Here is a 20077-nt window from a genome sequence, read left to right on the forward strand (position 1 = left end):
AGAAATACGTCTGGTTGGCGCTGGCGTTAGAATCAAAAACAAATAAAATAGTACGCCATTTAGCAGCTCGATAGTGTGGTAAACGATATCTTTTAATATTCACATACCAATATAATAACAATAACAATAATAATAACACCAATTTAAATGATACGAAATGAAAAGTAGGTATTAATTTCTTAAGCTAATTCAATTGAAGAAAACGTATTTATTGGCTTGGTAATCTCTGCCAATAGAACACCATTTGGAAAACGTTACTGTGGAGCCGTCACACTACCTTTAACCTTAAAGATTAGGGGGGCTCGCCAAAGATCCTAGCTTGGGAGCCCGCTTCTAGGTGTGGAGGCCATGGGAGGGAGCTTACTTCGCACTAGATGAGTAGAGACGTTTCCTGGAAGCAGCCAAGTTCCGCTTTGGGTTGTAGTGCCGATGATAATAATGCAGTACTTTTAGAATACCTATACAACTTACAAAGGACCGTGTTTCGTTCATTATTATGTCGCTCCTTTGACTGTTGCACGAGAAACTAGCTGAAGTGCCCTAAGATAAAACACAAACTGTTTGTATAGACTGATTGTCTCTGCGTAACTGCTACGCTTTCATTAATAACGCTGTGTGAATATGTACTACTAACAAGACTGCTAACTCGCATTATCCAACGTCTTTCAGCACATGTTCTCAAGTTTAAATGGACAAATATACTCGTGTAACCTCCTCTCCTCCGATTACCTAGATGGTCGAGGTTGGGCTCAGACCCGGCATACATATTTATTTAAGTATATAGTTATTTGACAGTTACAACAAACCATATTATAGGTAAATAATATAAATTGTACGATAACTTACATAAAAAATGGACACTATGCGACCAATGAGTTATGTTTTCGTCCCTGTAGATATGGCGGAATGAATTTACATGGTTTGATTGAATTTACGGAGAGCGGTCAATTGAGAAACTTACTCGGACTCAGAGTGACTGAAGAACGACACCGTATGAATACATAATAATATGTATATCGATAATATTATATCGATTGCCATTTTCCCGGTGTTGACAGAAATATGTTCTTTTTTAAAATTCAAACTAGAATGCTAGGTATGTCATGAACACTAAATTCCTCTCCACAATGATAAGTTAATACACTTTTTTTATTCTTCAACGAATAATTCACAAGATTTAAGAATGTACCTAATATTCTTTATTGAACATAGTACATTATTTGAAAACACCTAAGAGAAATATGCAACCACTATAAAAAATCTTTTTGAAATAAATACTTACGATACCTCGCGGGATTCGAATCCGTGCCGCTAATGATTCGCGTACATGTGCCTGACCACTAATCTATGTGTGTCCTATTTAATTTGCGACGTCAGTGAAACCTTTTTCCCGCTTCGCCTTAAAGGTAGTAGGTACATACAGCTCGTAAACTATGAGAATGCTTGTCGATTATCGGCTTCCAGTGATGACAGCTGAAACTGATCAACGATCATCAATAGTGACACTTCGGAAATATTTGTGTTTATAATATGCCCCTCCCCGTATTGTTACTTGTTTATCTACTTTACGAAAAATCGCAGTGACATCGCTTCAAAAAATCACTTACGTGCCACCGGGCTAAGGGTCGTTTCATTTAAGACTCAGCTGAACAGGAACAAGGTCATTCATAGTTTAGTCAGAAATAAACCTCAGCGTTGAAAGGACGTCATTTTAATTCAGTCTAACCTCAAAAACCTCTAACCATCGGGGATTTATTTTAAGAAACGCAATAATTATTAATTACAATTCTCGGTCGAACGAATATCATTATTATTATTCCCTTCAAACATAACATGTATGCGACGTAACCTGAAGCCCGCCGAACGAATACAGGGCTGTCAAAAAATTTTAAGTTAAAAATAGCTTACTGTACAGATGGAATAATTACATACTTCCAAGCGTCAAACGGCATACAACATTCATCTAAAATAATTATGAAAAGACTAGCTGATTATGTTATGTTATTTTTGTATTGTTCTTATTTTTTTGCTTATCAAAATATTTCACACATTATCTGATGATGTGTATTTTGGATATATCGTAATATGTATCTGGTCTCATTAAAATTGCTATTAAGTTGATATAACATAGGAAAATCTGTAAATCATTAAAATGTTAATTTCGTTATAGTTTTTAATTAAACCGGTGCAATTACATATTAGATTTAAACACTGTTGTACTGTGTGACTTTTATAATATCAGATAAAACTGTAGGATGTCAGCAAAAGAGTAAACAAAACCCAGCTCATGGGATAACCGAATGGTAAGCAACTGTATATATTATATTTTCCCGCCAAATTGCACACAATTAAAAACAATTTATCATAAAAACAAGTAAGACGTCTTCGACAGCCCTGGGTGATTGATTCGATAAAGTCGGCAGTTTTTTTTGTCTTGTTCTCTGCGATCGCTAGCTTTGAATAAAAAAAATCTATGGGTGACCATTTTTTATGAGTATAAATTATTTCTTGCATTGGCTTTTATTAATTAATAATTATTGTACCTACCAACTAAAAGTAAAGTTGCGTTACTTGTTTGTAAAAGTGTCAGACTAAATTAATTAAACTAATCGGGTAAGTAATAAAAAGTCATTAATTGAGTTAGCATTTACTTGGTAGAATTCCATTTTAAAAGAAATGAAAATATAATTAATTATATTTTCATTTCTTTTAATAAAAAGTCACTTTCTTTTATAATAAACAGACACCACTATATTAATTTTTTTTTTAAATATGCATTAGAATTAAACAATATGTACCCATTTTTTTTTTAAATAGTTATGTAATAGGTCTTACATATTCAAAATAAATACTATTCATTAATAATGTTTTTTGGATAGCACATGAAATAAAGATGTAGGTAGATATGTATTTCAACATCCTCTCGGACAATTTCAGGTTAAAACGTTATTAATATATTATTATTAAGTTTATATCGTGGCTATCCATCATATTGGTTGCAATGTTTTCCACCAAACACCTGATTAACAAATTGAATTTAGTAACATTTACGTATATTAGAAGATATCATTTTTTGGTCACCCCATATTTTATACACTTTGACAGTGTTATGATTTAAATTAAATAAGAGATCATTATTATTACTTTAGACCAAAGCATTGTCGGCGACCTTTGCATATTACCAGTAGAGCAACAATTCCGGACCACATGTAAAAAAATCATATTTTCAATTCTCAAGGGCAATTCTGTAGAGCGTCCCCTTTTTACGGCGCCCTTACCTCTTCATCTGGCCGGAGGACGTCTCGAGTTTCAGTGGCGTCCCGCGGGAAACCATTTGAGAGGCGCTCCGGTGTAATATGGCGCGTATTCAGATCACGTATTGACGATCCGGTAAGACCTCTACGGGTACTCATTCCACGCGTCAAGCCAGTGGCGTGCCCGGATGCTAGGGGCAAGGCAAACCAACTCAGCAACAGTAATCGTAACTAGTACAATATGGGTCATTAAAAGTTGTGAACCTACCTGTTGTATTCGGATATTTTTGCCATACAATCCTGTTTCATGAGAGGGACTTAGTCGAATTGTTAAATTCCGTGCGTAAGCAAGATTTCTGGAGTTAACTCATTTAACGGAGATAACGTTGTCAGGTTATTCTGCGACTGACGATTTCGGGCTAGACGGCAGCGACTTGCTTGCGCGGTATAGACTTTTACAGCGCTTTTCGGTTTGCGCGAGCTTCAGTGTTCCCGTCCATACACTCGGGCTTCCCGATACAAACCGGTTTGCGCAAGTAAGCTTGTGGTAACGCATGAGCGCCTAGCCGGCGCTTAAAGAACGACTTATGATGTTCCAGTGCCTAATTCAATAGCAAGTGGTACCTACCTACATACATAACGACCATTGTCGATATATTTGGCATTTTGATGCAGATACATTCTTGTGTTAAAATATCCTCTTATTTCTGATGCTATGACCCTGTGTGAGTCGTAAGTGTTCTCTACCATCTGCTTACATCCAGTTCCAGGTCTTTGGAAATTCAAATCGGCCAGTATTCGTCCATCCTATACGAGGTCGACCATAAATACTTTTGCCTACCGGCTTCCTCAATGGCAGTTGCTTGTTCATTTGCGACTCGTCCATCATGGCAAGTGTACATGGCCCAGCTGTCTACGGACATATCTGATGTACGATGTGCAGGCTCGTATATTTACAAAGTCTACACCTCGTTATTGTACCTCCGTCACCAGTGTCACCACTCTTGTGTTATTGATTAGTCAGAAGATATTTCGCAGCACGCTGTTACCTGTAGGTACAAGCAATGTTACCCATTTATTACAGTTCTTATTATTTGGCAGCACTATAATATTATCTTATTTGGATTTAAGATATGTACCTATAAGTTGTCCGTTAGTTTACGTGTTTGTCAAAGGTCGTGGCACCCTAATCTCTTATGGATTATTCATATATTGCAGGGTGTTTCAAAACTACAGCAATGATTTGAGTTTCCCCATCTCCACCCGCCATGTATTGCCTGCCATGGCCGCCTTCCATGACGCTATAGACGTGTCAGAATGAAAAGATTTTAGTGCCACACTTCCTTGTCCAGAAGCGATGCTGCACGGGACTAATGTAGCAACCATGCACATTAGTGCTTAAAGAAAGAGTTTTAGAAAATAAAAAGAATCTTGACTTGCTCTGCCGTCATTTATCTTTAATGACATGAAGTGTCCTCTGTACCCGTGTACTGAAACTCTGCCGAAACAGGGGATTCAGGAGTTTAAAGTGATGAATCTAAGGAGGGATTGGAATTATTCCGTCCTCCATATGACGCAGCAAATTTTTCGAATGCCTCAAAGTTGGCCTTGGTTGATATCAAGTCAGCGTGGCCAATCGGGCCCGTGTGTGGACGGACCCTGGCAAACAGCTCCGCTCGGTCGGATCCCATCAACGGGCAGTCCCAGAGGACGTGTTCAGCGGGTCGTGCCCGCATGTGCATTCCGGCCCATGTCCTATCAAGCGAAAACCATGCAGCTTGGCTGCGAGGTCACCATGGCCGGTCAGGAACTGGCTTACCCAGTGTGTTGGTCTTAGTTGCTTCATCTGAAGCCTGCAGGACACATCTGGAAAAAACATAAAGTAAAACAATATAATAACGGCAATCGGCTTTCGTCTATGTATACACGCTACTGGATTAAATTAATTAAGTGCTGCCTCAGCCTACTACAAAGTGCATCACAGAGCAATAAGAAGTTACGCGCCTGCCATACGATGCTACTACTCCGTTTATAGACACTCCTTAAATCTTAAAACATAGACAACGAGGGATAGGCTGTCAATTCTCACCACACAATGTATTTATGTAACATTTAATTAATATTCCAGTCATAATAGTAGGATACTAAGATACCAACATAACAGTATTATAGGTATGTATTACCTACTTAACACGTTGATAAAAAAATATTGTCCAGTATGAATATTTGATAAGTTCCCCTGTGTTTGATAATGCTACAATGATTACGTCTTATCGATAGTCCTATAATATATTATACTGCAGTAAATAATGTGTATTTGATAATTTAATATAATATCGTCTCGAAGCTTTTATGCTTCCGGAATCAATTATTTACTTATCATTGCTATTTACTACCCGTCTAGGCTTGTCAGCATTGTTGCCAACCGTACTATATAATTATAGCATTCTACCAATTATTTTGATTCCACGTAAAATGTACGAAATTTATATACACTACAACTTTTAGCCAATTATTATAACAAAAAAGACCAGCGTAGGTACTGTAGTTTATACATAAATACTATTTCTTTTACTCAACGAATAATTCACAAGATTTGAGAACGTAAGATTCTATATAGGTACCTATTGAAAATACATAAATAATTTGAAAATATCTCATGCATATACTAACTAGAAAAGTCATACGACACCCGACGGGACATGAACCTGTAACAGCTGGATTCGCGCCATTGTGCTTTTTCAATTAAGCTACGGGCACCCTACTTAATTAAGACCAATTTAACCACTAGTTCTTACGTGAATTGCTTATCAAGTTTGCGTTAATAATGTTGGCTGATTCAACGGGTGTCGTATTGTTTTTCTAAAAAAGATTTTTCATAGTAAGTATATGCATGATAATGTTTTCAAATCATGTATGTTCAATAGGTACTACATATTTTGAGATTTTGTACTATAATCAATAGCTATAAAAAGGGAGTAGATAACACTATTTTCTAGCAGGGCATTCGAACTAGTTAATGTAACACATTTCCGTTATTTTCGCTGTGTTACTTGTCGTAATCACAGATAAATACTACCATAGTCGGAAGGGAAACTTATATAAAATTACATTATAATAATATGCTAAACTAGGTAATTCGACCTTATGACATATTAACTATGTGTCAGTTCATCCCTCTATTATTCACAATTATTGAGAGCACACGGCTTGAAGTTAAATTACTAGATAATGCTCTTTTGTTGTTCCAACGACAATAACAAGCCGTCCGATCCCATCCATTTCCAAAACTTCGCTACATTGGTGGAATATTTTATTTGAAGTGTCTCCAATCTTTTGTACCCCATAAAAATCCGTGTGTTGGATTGGTTATTAATTGTGGCTTTTTTCTTTGTTTTTGGCAGGTCATGGAAAAACGCACAAGGACGCAGCGAGCGTGCGCGCAACGCACCCGATCCCGCCCGCCTGCGGACTGTACTACTTCGAGGTGCGCATCGTGTCGAAGGGGCGTGATGGCTACATGGGCATCGGACTTAGCGCCCATGGAGTCAACATGAACAGATTACCAGGTCAGTGTCTTCTAAATAGACCATGCAACCATGGCATTGTAGATCCATGTGCAATCAAATACAAAAATGCACTTAATCTAATCGAATCTAATATTCAAACTCGGGACGTTCCCAGTTTTGACAGTATGCAAGAAATTGGCGTCTCTCTTGATGAACACTAAATTTAAAATAAATTCACAATGTACGTAGGAAACTCTTTTCAATTCACTTTTATTAATAGTAACAGGAAATTAATAAATATAAATCTTTGAATTATATCAAACTGATACTAGTTAAATGAGCAAGGAAGTAACCCTAATATTTTATTACGATGATGGCCGAGCGCCAACGTGTCGGCTTATGAAGGACTCCTGGGTCTTGAAAATTCACATGTTGACCAAGCGACTAACATCCATTTTTCGTAAAAAAAAAAAATTCTACGAAAGCCCTTCGTTAGGCAACCCAGAGTTAGAGATCGGATTGTAGAGTCAATTAAAAAATATATTATGATGACGTATTGATAAAGCAACCCAATTAATTCAACGGGTTGGGCGAATGACTAACAACTTACTCTAATCGTAGAAAAGATTGTTACCAAAACTAATTTACTTTATTTTTTCCTTTTGACAAAGACTTCATTGGTTTGCATTTTCACAATATGTACTTATCGAAATTATATTATGTTTACGTTAAACCTCGTGTTAATATTGATTCAGTGAATAAAATTTTATAATTAATGTCACTTTTATTTAAACTGTGGTTGATATTACTATACAGCTTTATTTGAGCCATGGTCCAGTCCATCGCGTTTTGCTTCATCCAATTCGGTCGTCTGCGCGCCTTCTCAGTGTTGAATACTGAGGAAATTCTTGAATTTAGACATTGTCCTCTCAGCGCAATCACCACTTCTCGGCTCCTCCCTCGTTCAGTCAAATGAGAAGCCTTCCTATCACATTGTTTCATATCTGTGTATTCAGCAGTCTTCTTTGTTTTCTATAAAGTTTGTATTTTGAAATTTTATTTATATGTAATTATTTGAAAATTGCCTAATTATGTAAGAGTGCTACACCTTTTCACGCGGTGGTGTAAAGCCTGGTACTCATTAGCGAGTCGTAACTGTCACCTTTCTAGACACTGTACCCAGTGTAACGGTGACCAAGATGTGGACGTCAATGGTCTGCATGTAACCGATGGCGAGCCGCAGTGTTCGTTCTGAGCTGAAACATGTACGAATCGATAGCTAGTGCAGCGTATATTGGTATAGTAGTCTTTTTACTTGATAAAGATAAACGTCGACGATGTTGGTAGAGTCACGACATGTATAAAAGAAGAAGTAGTTCTTCTTTACTTACTGTTTTAAAATATCAACATATCAGTGTTCATTACAAGAATTCCACACGAATGAATCGTACAGTATGTAATTAATTTGATTGGATTTAAGATTGAGAGAAGAAACATTAGATTTCGAGAAGCGTATCTGTGCAAGATATATTAGCTGTATCCTTAATTTCAATATTCGCGGCGAGAAACGAGTGCCACATTCAACCTCCACGAGCGATTGCGAACCTTCTTTTAGATTTAGTCCCTTTGATTCGCGGCATCCGACAAACTATAGACCGCTGTGAGCGCGCCTCGAACTGCTCGCGCAGGCTCGCAAACTAATTATTTGGCGCCCATACTAGTTACCGTACCTGCAACGGTCACAGTTACGGCTCGCTAATGAGTACCCGGCTTTAGAATTGAGAATAATCAATCACACCTCACGATTAGGTATGATACCTACACCTAATCAATTAATAATGCATTGTTTGCTATTACTTATGTATGATACTGATTAATGATACTTCGGCTGTGCAAGGTGACCTTATAATGTCATTCAAAATGACCACTAACTAAGTCAATTTTACATTTTAAAAACTAACCATTAATAACAACGTATGTTTTTAGATAAAGCAGCTACATAATTGTATGTTATCTAACACTTATGAAATGATTTATTTTTATGGATAGTTATATTAAGTCTGTTTCTGTATTCATACTAAAAACACACCCCACATGGAGAATATTATGGTAACACCTTAACGGATTTTAAAAAGTGTTAATTGTTAGCATTGGCGGATTTAGGGACGCGGAGGCTCGAGGCACTGACTGATTTTGAGACCCCCCCAGCGATAAAAAAAATAAATATAAATATCAATGTACCTATCTCTTTTCCTAGAGTCACATCCTGTAACTAAAGATAATTATGATATAATAGCGGTTTATTTTTTTGTATAAATACATGGGTATCTGTTTGAATATATTATGTAGGTATCTACTCAATTTGTGAAGGTAACCGGATAAAAAAGAACATGATATTTAACAGAACATGTACCTATTAACAGAATTTGAAGAAACAGAACGGCGAAAAAACCAGAGCGTTGGAGCGGACCCCTTTTTGAGTTGCTCCGCTCCAGGACCTAATACTTGCCCAGGGTCTGCTCCGCTCCGGGTAAAAAGTTTTAATAAGTATTATATGTATACAAATGTTTAAAAAAAATGAGTACATAGGTCTAAAATAATCGCCAATTTCTTTATTGATTCTATTAGACAGAATTTCGACAGCAAATCGTCTCTCATTATTTGCCTCTTCTGTCCAAAAAGTGAGGTTATTTATCACTCGGCAGTGTTGCCATATTTCAAATAATTCCAGTGTTGCAAAGTGTCAAAATACACTATTTTCATTGGATTTTAGGACAAAAATTTAAGTAATAATAAAAAAAAACATCCGGAGCAGTGGAGCACTACAAATTTTCGGTGCTCCTGCTCCGGGTAAAATTCCATTGCTCACGTAATCCGTGCTCCTGCTCCGAGCTCCACTCCAACGCTCTGGAAAAAACAGAACAGTGACAAAACAGAACAGCCAGGGGGAAAATAAAATATTAATTTGTGTCGTATATATTTATTAATTAAATACTTGTAAGACTTAAGTTTATAAAAGAAATATATAAATATTTAATATATCATAATATTGTAATCACTGCTTGGGCCATTCGGCGTAAAAACCTCAATTTATCTGCTTGATCTTGATAATCATGCACAACTCCACAGAATTATTAAACTTATAATTTCGCTGTACCTAGTCACCCAAGCATTTTGAACATATTATAAGATAGATTGATTAAGACGAGATATAGGTACTTAACTTGCCGGCAACACTTCAGGAATGCAGAAATTATATAATTTGATTTTTACGGCATATTGAAAAACCTGTGTTATTAAATGTATAAAGATACGACAATTTCAATATTAAATGTTATATTTTTCCTGAAATGTCATAGTTCTATTTATCGCTGTTCTGTTTTGTCACTGTTAGTTTTTTCATGTTCTGTTTTGTCACAGTTCTGTTTATTCATGGAACCATTTGTGACAAATACACATATTTTAAAGATTTTGGTATAATTTCATTGTCGTATGTCTGATTTAAGGCCCTCTGTTAAATCGTCTGACGAATCAGTTGCGTCATCCGCGTCAATGAAAATTCATGGAACCATTTGTGACAAATACACAATATATTTTAAAGATTTTGGTATAATTTCATTGTCGTGTGTCTGATTTAAGGCCCTCTTTTAAATCTTCTGACGAATCAGTTGCGTCATCCGCGTCAATAAAAATCGGCATCCTCCGTATTAATATTAATGGTGTGGGAAAGAGTGAACGGGGGGGGGGGGGAAGAAAACATCACAAATAACAATTTCCCTGGATTCCAATATAGGTCGCGTAAATATCCAATATTCGACGTATTGACATCACAAGTGGGATTTTAATTCAGGGCCTTGAATATTATAGATTGCCAGTATCCGTCATTTAACTACAGAGCGCGGCAAATTTTTTTTATGACGCTGCCTCCAAAGCAGTTAAGCCGGTATCGATTTAGTCAATCCATTTTTTCGTGGCTAACCGAATAGTTTATAATTTATATCACATGTTCGTAAAAAGTTTGTTTTCCTCGTCCAAATTACTCCTCTGAGAGGTAATTCAAATCTACCATACATACTTTTAAGAATGTCTTAGGATCGCGTCTCCTATATGTACCGATGGCGAAGGGTGGAGGTAGGCTGTTAAGATCCGACATAAATAGTGCACACTAAACTTTGTCAGTAATATCTATTTGTTTTCATTGAACTTAGACTACAGTTTACAGATGGTGTTGGTTAGTTTTTAAAATGCAATCAAACCCTGCAAAAACTAAGCAGTACCTAATAGATAATAAATAGTCAAAAAATATTCGTCTATCTATAAATATCTAAAATTTAATTATACCATTAAATCATACATAATTTTGGATATTTTGTAGCTAGAATAATATTTTTTTATTGTTTATTTTGATTTGGTTAGGCGGGGTTTAATGAATTAAAAAAAACTATCTAACAACATGTGTAATATGTATTCTTAATTCAACGAAAATAATGAAAAATGAGTATGAATTAAAAAGTGTGCACAGTTTTGTCGGTACCAAAACTATTTTGGTTTTGTTTAGGCTGGGTTTAATTGATTTTTAAAAACTAACCAACACCACATGTAAGTCTTAGTTCAATAAAAACAAATACTAATGACTGAGAAAGTTTAATGTACACTATTTATGTCAGATCTTAACAGCCTACCTCCACCCTTACTTAGCACATCTCTGCATGCAAATGACGTGGAGTAGTAACGGTGCAGCCACATGGTGTATGGGATTTTGTATTCATATTCATATATTGTACGATGTCAAGTGCATCGCTTTTGTTCAGCGTGACTTATGGTACCTACCTATATAATATTAAATATTTGGCGCGTTTTTTTTTGTTTTTTAATATTTTGTTTCTGTCGAGAATCGAGTAATGTAGTGTAATGAGTAGTTCAAGGTCATTTTTCTCGAAAATTAAATCGACTATTGTCTGGAAACTGACCACGAGCAATCTATCGGTCAAGCTTTTTTATTACGATGCACGGTAATCCCGTATAGTTAGGAGTATCATAACATAACATACGAAGATGAAACTAAATTTATACCAACAATATAATCAGTTTCATCGGTATTGGTCCAGTAGTTTTTGAGTTATTGCCGAACAAACCGGACACAGATAAAACGCACACAGATTCACAGTATAGATGTCATCTCGTCTCAACGCAAGCATTTGCAAATAGTTTAATACACCGATATTATACTAATTCGTAGAAGTAAAAAATATTGAGTTACTGCTTTCATTTCTTACAAATAGACCACCAAATTTAATGTATTTTGATTTGTAGTTATTTCGTTTGATAGACCTGATCTAAACCTTGATGGTTTGAAAGAATTTTAATGGGTTAGAATAATACTAAGCTGTTTATTAATATTTTTAACAAGTTTATCTGCCTTTTACGACGACTTGTTATTAGCCATTCCGGGGGTAGGGAGAGGGACTAGAAAATGGGGGAACATTGCATAAACTCATTCACTGGATTGAAGTAGGTACCTACGCATATCGATTGAAAAATCAAGATGTAAATTTTAGCCATGCTGGCGCAACACGCATTCTCTGGACTACGTACGTTAAGCAACAAAAGAACTAAAAACAATTGGCTAAAAATTAAAAATAAACCATTCATGTTTTGATTATATCCTGGATAATATGTTATATTTTCAGTTGATATTGTAATAAATTGCGGAATCCGCTAACCTTTTCGCTGCCGAAATGTGAACGATGTCGCGTGTCGCGGCAATTGTTCGGCGCTGCACAAGTTTAGCATGTTCTTCCGGACACGCCATATTTATACACGGCCTCAAACAATATTAATATTACCTTTACTTTCGGATATCTAGGCTTTCTTTTTGTTCCCGTTATTTTAGGCACCTGCCATAAAACATGTTTGTATTCATAGGTACCTTTAAAAGTGAGATCGTAAAGTTTCGAAGGGTTTCTTTATATACCTACTTAGTAGTTTTTTTTTTTTTGTTACATTGTCAGCCGCTGTCGTCAAACTCTAATCTCTTCTATATTAGTCAAGCCACGGCACGATTTCGCGAGTTCCGATCGTAGTGTTCTAATAGAACGTGTTTCCCAACCGCCGGTCCGTAGATTTTAGGAAGAATATCCATTTATTAATTGAGTCAATATTAACTTGGTAGAATTCCATATTACAAATGATATAAGTCGATAGCTATTTCGGCAGAGTTTAATAAGTAAAAAAATCACCTCTCACTGCTGGTCAAAATAGCTGGTAAAGAAGGCGTATGTTTTAATGCGCCAATGTATAAAATATATTTTTTTCAATAACTAGGTTCCACTCCAGTAAAAACATCCTGTACCTAATACTATAAATTCACAAGCCTCCCTTTTGTTATTATAGTCAAAACACTTTCGGGTGATAACCTTTATTAGTGGGTATATTTTGCAACACCCACACCCACACTAAAACACAAACCGTGGCCGTGCGGCTTAAGCGTTGGACTATAACGCTGTGGGTCCCAGGTTCGAATCCTGGGTCTGGCAAGTACACATCGTCAGTCTATCTTGTAAACCTCGTAAATCCCGTTTTGGTCAAAAATGAGATTTTGAGCGAATACGTTAGAATGGTTGAATATCTACGAATGTGTTAAACTCTTATATCCATATCTCGTTTAATAATTTCAAAAATCAATCCACAAAAACCTCGTAAATCGCGTCCATACAACAATAAAATTTGCCAACCTCGTAAATACCGTAATCCCGCCATTTCGTATGGAGAACTGTCACAGTGTCTTGAGTATTACATTACCTTCGTCTTGTTTCGTTATACAACTATACTTTGGGTATCATATTACGAGAGGAATTAATTTATATTGATACAATATAGATTAAATATTAAGGTAAGCGTTTTATTTATAATGATTTCCTATAATATGCACACAATGCTACATTTACAATAGAACGTTTTTTTCAGGTTAGAATTTCATGACATGCATATTTAATGATGTTTGGTTATTTTCAATGCTTTTTAGTTTATTAGCACATACAATTAGAAAAGAAAACAAATCAAATTACATTCAAGTACCCACTTACTACGTGAATGCAAAATTTACAAAGTTTAATCTGTTTTCAGATGTCATGGGCTCAAAAAATTATGGGCATGCTACAAATAAAAAATAACACAATTGAAACAACTGCTGCTAAGGAAGGAAATAATATAGAAATAATCCCAATGGAATATTATGAGACCATACATATTATTCCATTATCATCGCCATATGAGGTCATTTCTAGCGATGACAATGTTTTAATGAATGATTCACAACACGAAGCTTCTTACAATATAAGTGTGAGACCCCAACTAGCAAAATTATCAGGAAACAATATAATCGAGACTATTGACAGATCTTCAAACTATGAAAATCTCGTGAAAAAGCCATTATTTAGTTCCTTATTCCAATACTGATGATTCGTTACAGGAAATCAGTACGGACACTTAAAGGAAAAGGAGGAAAAAAAATGAATGCAAGGCAGATAAGTCCGAGTGGAAAAGTGAAAAAAAGAAGGCAAATATAGAAAGAGGTGAGCAATATTTCGGAAGGAAAAAAACAGAACATGCATGGGAGCATGTTCTGTTAAGCATCAAAAAAGTTTTTGCCATCTCTATCGGAAACAGACAGAAGAGAACTAATCCTATATAGCGATGGTTGTACATATCAAAATTGAAATTCGACGATGGAAAATTCACTATTGAATATTGCAATGATGAATGATATTAGGATATTAGAAAAAGGACACACCCAAATGCCAGTTGATTCGATGTATTCTACTATTGAAAGGTACCTGAAAAAAAACAGGATATAAATGTTCCTGCGGAATAAATGCCGTAATGCTCGAAAGAAACCAGAGCCATATTATAGTGAATATCTGTATCACAACGATTTCAACAAATTTGACTTTAAATTTATCAAAAGTGTTCGTCCTGGAAAAAAAGTTGGTAATCCGGTTGTCACTGATATAAGGGCATCATTATATGAACCAAATGGCACTATACAGTATAAATTAAGATTTTCAGATGTTTGGAGTGTATTGCCTCCAATGACATTAATATGGACGAAGCATCTGGGAATAAAAATGACACTCACTTTTTTGTCGGGTCTGCCGAATGGCATAATCTGTTCTAACGCCATTACAATAAAGGTGATATTGCTATAAATTCCTGATGCTTTTTGTCGGGTCTGCCGAACGGTTTGGTTCAAACGGGTTCGCTCAAATGAACATTGACACTAGAAACACTGTTCTAACGCCATTACAATAAAGGTGATATTGCTATCAATTCCCGATGCGTGATATCGCATAATGGAAATTGCGTGACGTCTACCTATACATGTGCGAATGTCGCTGTGCGTGAATTTACTTGCTAGCTACTGTATTGAGTGCGTTGTCCATTAATAATGTCATTGATTGCCTCACAAAAAGGACAAGGACGTCACACCTAAAAAGTTTGCTGACCTTTCACCTCTACATGCCAGTCGTCTTAAAATCAAACCAAGGAAACATCATGATCTGCAAGAACTGAAGACTGTTTTGTCGAAAAATTTTCACGATTACTACGATAATCTACCACATTAAAAAAAAATAACATGTTCATTTATTATTTTTTTTAAATATACCTATATAAGTAAAATTGTTAATAAGTTTAAACATTACATTTGATATTTTTGTAAACTATACAATGTGTCTTAATTTGCAATTGTCTTAAACAGTACTCGTTTTTATGACTGAAAACCTTCTAAATCCATCAAAAGGCAAAATACACTAAGTATGAAAACCTCATAAATCCAAAAAAGGCTATTTTTAATAAGTATAATGAAAATTTATTAAAAATAATTACTGAATACAGTTGCTGATTTAAAAAGTAACCAAATGGATTTTTGAAATTTCGAAATTCCATTTAAAACCAAAATTAGACAGTTTTTATTGTCTCCTGAACAATTAGTTGATTTGGATTTACGAGGTTTACAAGATAGACCGACGACATATTGTTTTTCAATTTGTGTCTGACAGGGTATGGACCTAATAGGTTGAGCAAGTGGCTGACATCCATTTCTCGTAAAAAAACAAAATCTGTTAATACAAACCTCTACTCTATGGAGGCCCATATGATCCTATTAGGATCGGACATGGTCGATAATAATAGTAATAATATTTTACAAACATGAAAAAAATATTACACTCCTAATATAATTATTATCTAGTATTGTTGTGGTTTATGTGTATTAAGTTATATCATGCAATTACAGAGATTACAATTAATTATCATAAATTCTAATCACTTCAGGAAGTATAGGTAGATAGGGGCAGGTAGGTAGGTAGACGTGTGGTTTTATATTTTTCTTTATGTTGGGTGCATAATCTTCCTACAATATGTATGTACTTGAAGCCATATTCTGACGTTAGTAGAACAATTAGTATGTATGTGTAACTGAGGGTTGTTCTTATTCATCACTGTACAATATACCCAAAGTATTTTATACATCCTTTTTGAGTATTATTAACTTATCTAATTTAAAAATGAAAACCTGTTTGGTTTTATTTAATTCTACAATTGATTGATATCGAGCATCTTATTAAGTTATGATCTGACTTTAGACAAATAGTGACCAATAACCAACGAGGTGTGCGTTGATCCACGCGTTTATCAACGCTGGCTGCAAAACACCGCATCTAATCAACAGCTGTCAGATAATTACATTATTGTACATGGATAAACTATATATATTATGGTTTGGTCAAAGCAATATTGTATAGATTACCAATTATCTATGCAAACACCAACCATAATAGAATGAATAATTTCCAAGAATTTGCAATAATTCTCCGTGGTCAATTGATTTGTAGAAGTAATGTGATTGATTTATGGATGGAGTGAACACAATGAGAGTGTTATCATTTTTTTTTTTAATGAATTTAAATATATTTTTAATATTTTAACAATAAAGTGACATTTACAATTATTCAAAAGTTACTATTAAATTATATAGTTCAGTTTACATTGCGCAGTTTTCATAATATTACCATTAATTAAATATTTCAATATTGTTTTGGAACATTGTTGACTGAATTCATGCATGCTCATTGAACTGCACTCGACTCTCATTGGTGTCATTCAGTTTGATAGTTATGCAGGAACTATCCAATAACCTTTTCTTTAAGTTACAACATTATGGGACAGTTCAATTCACAAACAATATATATATATATATATTCACAATTAGCAACGGTGCCTAGCGGACCATATTATGTCGAACGATTTCGTTCTGACCCATACAGCCGTTCGTACCCCACATCCCCGATCATCTCATTGTGAGATCGACGACATGTCTACATTTACTATTCAATGGTTTTGATAGAGTAATGTATTATTTCCAGGCTGGGACAAGCACTCATACGGTTACCACGGCGACGACGGCCACTCATTCTGCTCGTCGGGCACGGGGCAGCCGTACGGCCCCACCTTCACGACAGGTGACGTCATCGGCTGCGGGGTGAACCTCATCGACAACACCTGCTTCTACACCAAGAATGGACACCACCTGGGAGTGGCCTTCAGGGATTTGCCTGTAAGTGTCGAACGCAGGTCCAAACGAAACGAGCTCAAGGTAAGGGCACCGGAAGGGACGGCGACCGATGCGGCGTCCTGGTGGTAAACCCTCCGTACTCACTCTGCACTGTTTCTACTCTTCTTGTAATATCCAACATTGAGAAATAATGAATACACTATCCTGACCGGGTGGCTCTTACATTGTTATCTCGTTATATGCTACATAGCAAAGGCAATAATTTGCACGACCCTGATATATCTCTAAATTAAATGACAAACCCACATAGTAGATGAGTTAACCCCCCCCCCCCCCCGCCCAATCGACTTTATTAAATATTTAATTACATAATTACCTACTCTTGACTATTTATATTCAGTAACTAGGCGGTAATAAATAGCTCTAATACATTAATAGTGGATGAAAATTTAATAGGCTTAACAGAAAAACGATCTTGCGCACGAGGTCTCATTTTCTGAGCAAGAGTTGTCACCAGTTTGGATTCGATAAATTTCTGTCACTGTTGTCACATGAAATACGTTTCTCAGCCCTCTTGGATATGAAACAAAATAACGGGAATTAGTACAGATGGTAGATGAGGATTTTCATGTTGTTTATCAAATTTAGAGCCGTGTTTTGACATAATTTTTACTCAAAATCAATTGCATTGTTCTCACTAATAATATTATTTTATTGTTACATATTATTATTAAAGTATATAGTGAGTAAAGTGTGAAGTTCTCTTTAAATGAAAGTGCAATGCAAAGTTACTTGTAGCTAACTTAATCATTAGATCAGCGAGGCTATTCTAATATATCACTTTATGTATTTAGGCAGTTAATTATGACAAAAAGTTAACTGTCAAAAGTGCTATCTTTTAACACCCCCCTTGGCTGTGTTAACTTTTAGAGCGAGATTGAGTACGTCGATTACATATTGAGAATTGAGATGCGACTAATTTGAAAAATAATACTACATCACATAATAGGTACCATTATAAGATATTTCTTGGCACATTCACTGCAATACATGTGAAACAAATATTTAAATTGTATATTCTTACCATGGCATCGCAGCATTATCTCTGTGTCCGACTGACATGACTAATAAAATTGTAGGTCATGATCAATTATTCTTGTTAGACATTTGTGTTTGTATACAAAATTTCGGGGTTTTGCTGTAAAAACCATAGATACGCCTGCACGAGCATATCCGAATTTGACCGATCTCCGCAAAGAAGAAACATATTTCACACGTGGCAGGCGTACCAACCTAAATTTTTACCGTGTTATGAATTACCAATTATTGTAGATAATCTTGTGTATGGAATTGCTTCTGTGTTAATTTGGACCATTAAAAATAACGGAAACATGTTACCGTGTTACCTGTTAAGAATTTAACTCTGCAAAGTTCATTTGTTTTGCTTCAATTTCATTAATTTAGTCTCCCATCTATATAGGAGAAGGTTTTCTTCAACATCCTTGTTAATTACTTCGCCGCGGAGCATTTAATTTTACCACATTTAAATAACATGCTAATTATATCTAATGGCCCCCTCATGAGGGCACAACAGCTGTGCCGTCAGTGGTGAATGAGTTAAATAAAATGTAATTAATTAATGAAACCCGATATCTATTATTTAAATCACATAATCTAATAATGATCAGGTCGGATCCATACAACTATTTATTTATACAAATGAGTATTTAAAAACTATTTTTAAACATGCCTAATATTAATATTTTTGCAAACTATAAAAAAACAGAAAAACGACCTTTCTAACATAACTCTAGTTTGACAAGAATTTGAGTGGAGGCTATAAATATTCATTTCAGGTGTGTTCTGTGTTCGAGGTAAATTTATAAATTAAAATATGAACCACCAGCATTGCAAATGATATGAATCTCGACTGCCTTCTATATTAGATAAATTAACCATAATAGAGAATGACCAAAGAACAGGAGCACTATTAATACTATCATGGTTTTCGAACCACAGTAACAGGTTCACAAGTAGCTAATTCGCAAACAGTTGCCTTTTTTTCCAATACAAGCTGGGAAAATGGACATGTGATATTAGATTCAGGACATAAGTGTTTGTGATCATCGTCCTCCCCCTCCTTTCTTTCTTAAGGGTTGAGCAAAGGTTGAGTTGAGTCAGTCCTCTTTAAAAACATGTGTGGAGTTGATATGGTGAAAACATGCGTGAAAATATTTTGATCAATGTCAAATTGGCTCCACATGCAATAGACGGATCTAAATACTTCTTCTGTTTCATTAGAGCGTTTTATGAATCAAAGGAAATACTTGTCTTTTCTTTGGAAATTGATTCTTTGATGCGCATGCATATTTAATACTCATAAACACATTTCCATTCAAAATGCAGAAAAATAACTTATATATTTGCCACCAGGACGTAATAACGAATCAAAGAATACGATTTTGTGTAATGCGTCTGTGTAATTTTGGCCGTGTGCCACGAACATGCAATTTTTGCATTCGAATACTCCGCATCATATTTGCAAAAATATTCTCTGATTCGCTATAGGAATAAGATCTCTTTTAAGACGGACAATTTAGAACCATTTAAGGCAACGCAAGATCCGACTGGCAGAAATAGCCAACCATTGGCTCGGTAAGATTTCAACATCACAATATATAAATTTTAATTTTTCTTTTCTCATTTATCTCAATATTTTGACTGGTGTATGGATTTGTTTT

The 20077-nt window shown here is 35.4% G+C and overlaps 1 protein-coding gene across 3 annotated transcripts in view; it reads left to right on the top strand.

Moving 5' to 3' along the window:
• RanBPM (Ran-binding protein M) overlaps positions 1 to 20077 on the top strand; it is a 221527-nt gene that overhangs the window by 184693 nt on the left and 16757 nt on the right. For 2 of the 3 annotated variants that reach the window (XM_085943403.1, XM_085943404.1), the window contains exons 2-3: positions 6659 to 6823; positions 17188 to 17417. In XM_085943403.1, the coding sequence (XP_085799529.1) occupies positions 6659 to 6823; positions 17188 to 17417 (395 nt within the window). The remainder of the gene's footprint in view (positions 1 to 6658; positions 6824 to 17187; positions 17418 to 20077) is intronic. The other variant, XM_085943405.1, reaches the window with a different exon arrangement.

The sequence above is a fragment of the Rhyacophila brunnea genome, unplaced genomic scaffold (assembly GCF_057557595.1).
Source record: "Rhyacophila brunnea isolate RB1 unplaced genomic scaffold, BYU_Rbru_1.0 scaffold_16, whole genome shotgun sequence".
NCBI lineage: Eukaryota > Metazoa > Arthropoda > Insecta > Trichoptera > Rhyacophilidae > Rhyacophila > Rhyacophila brunnea.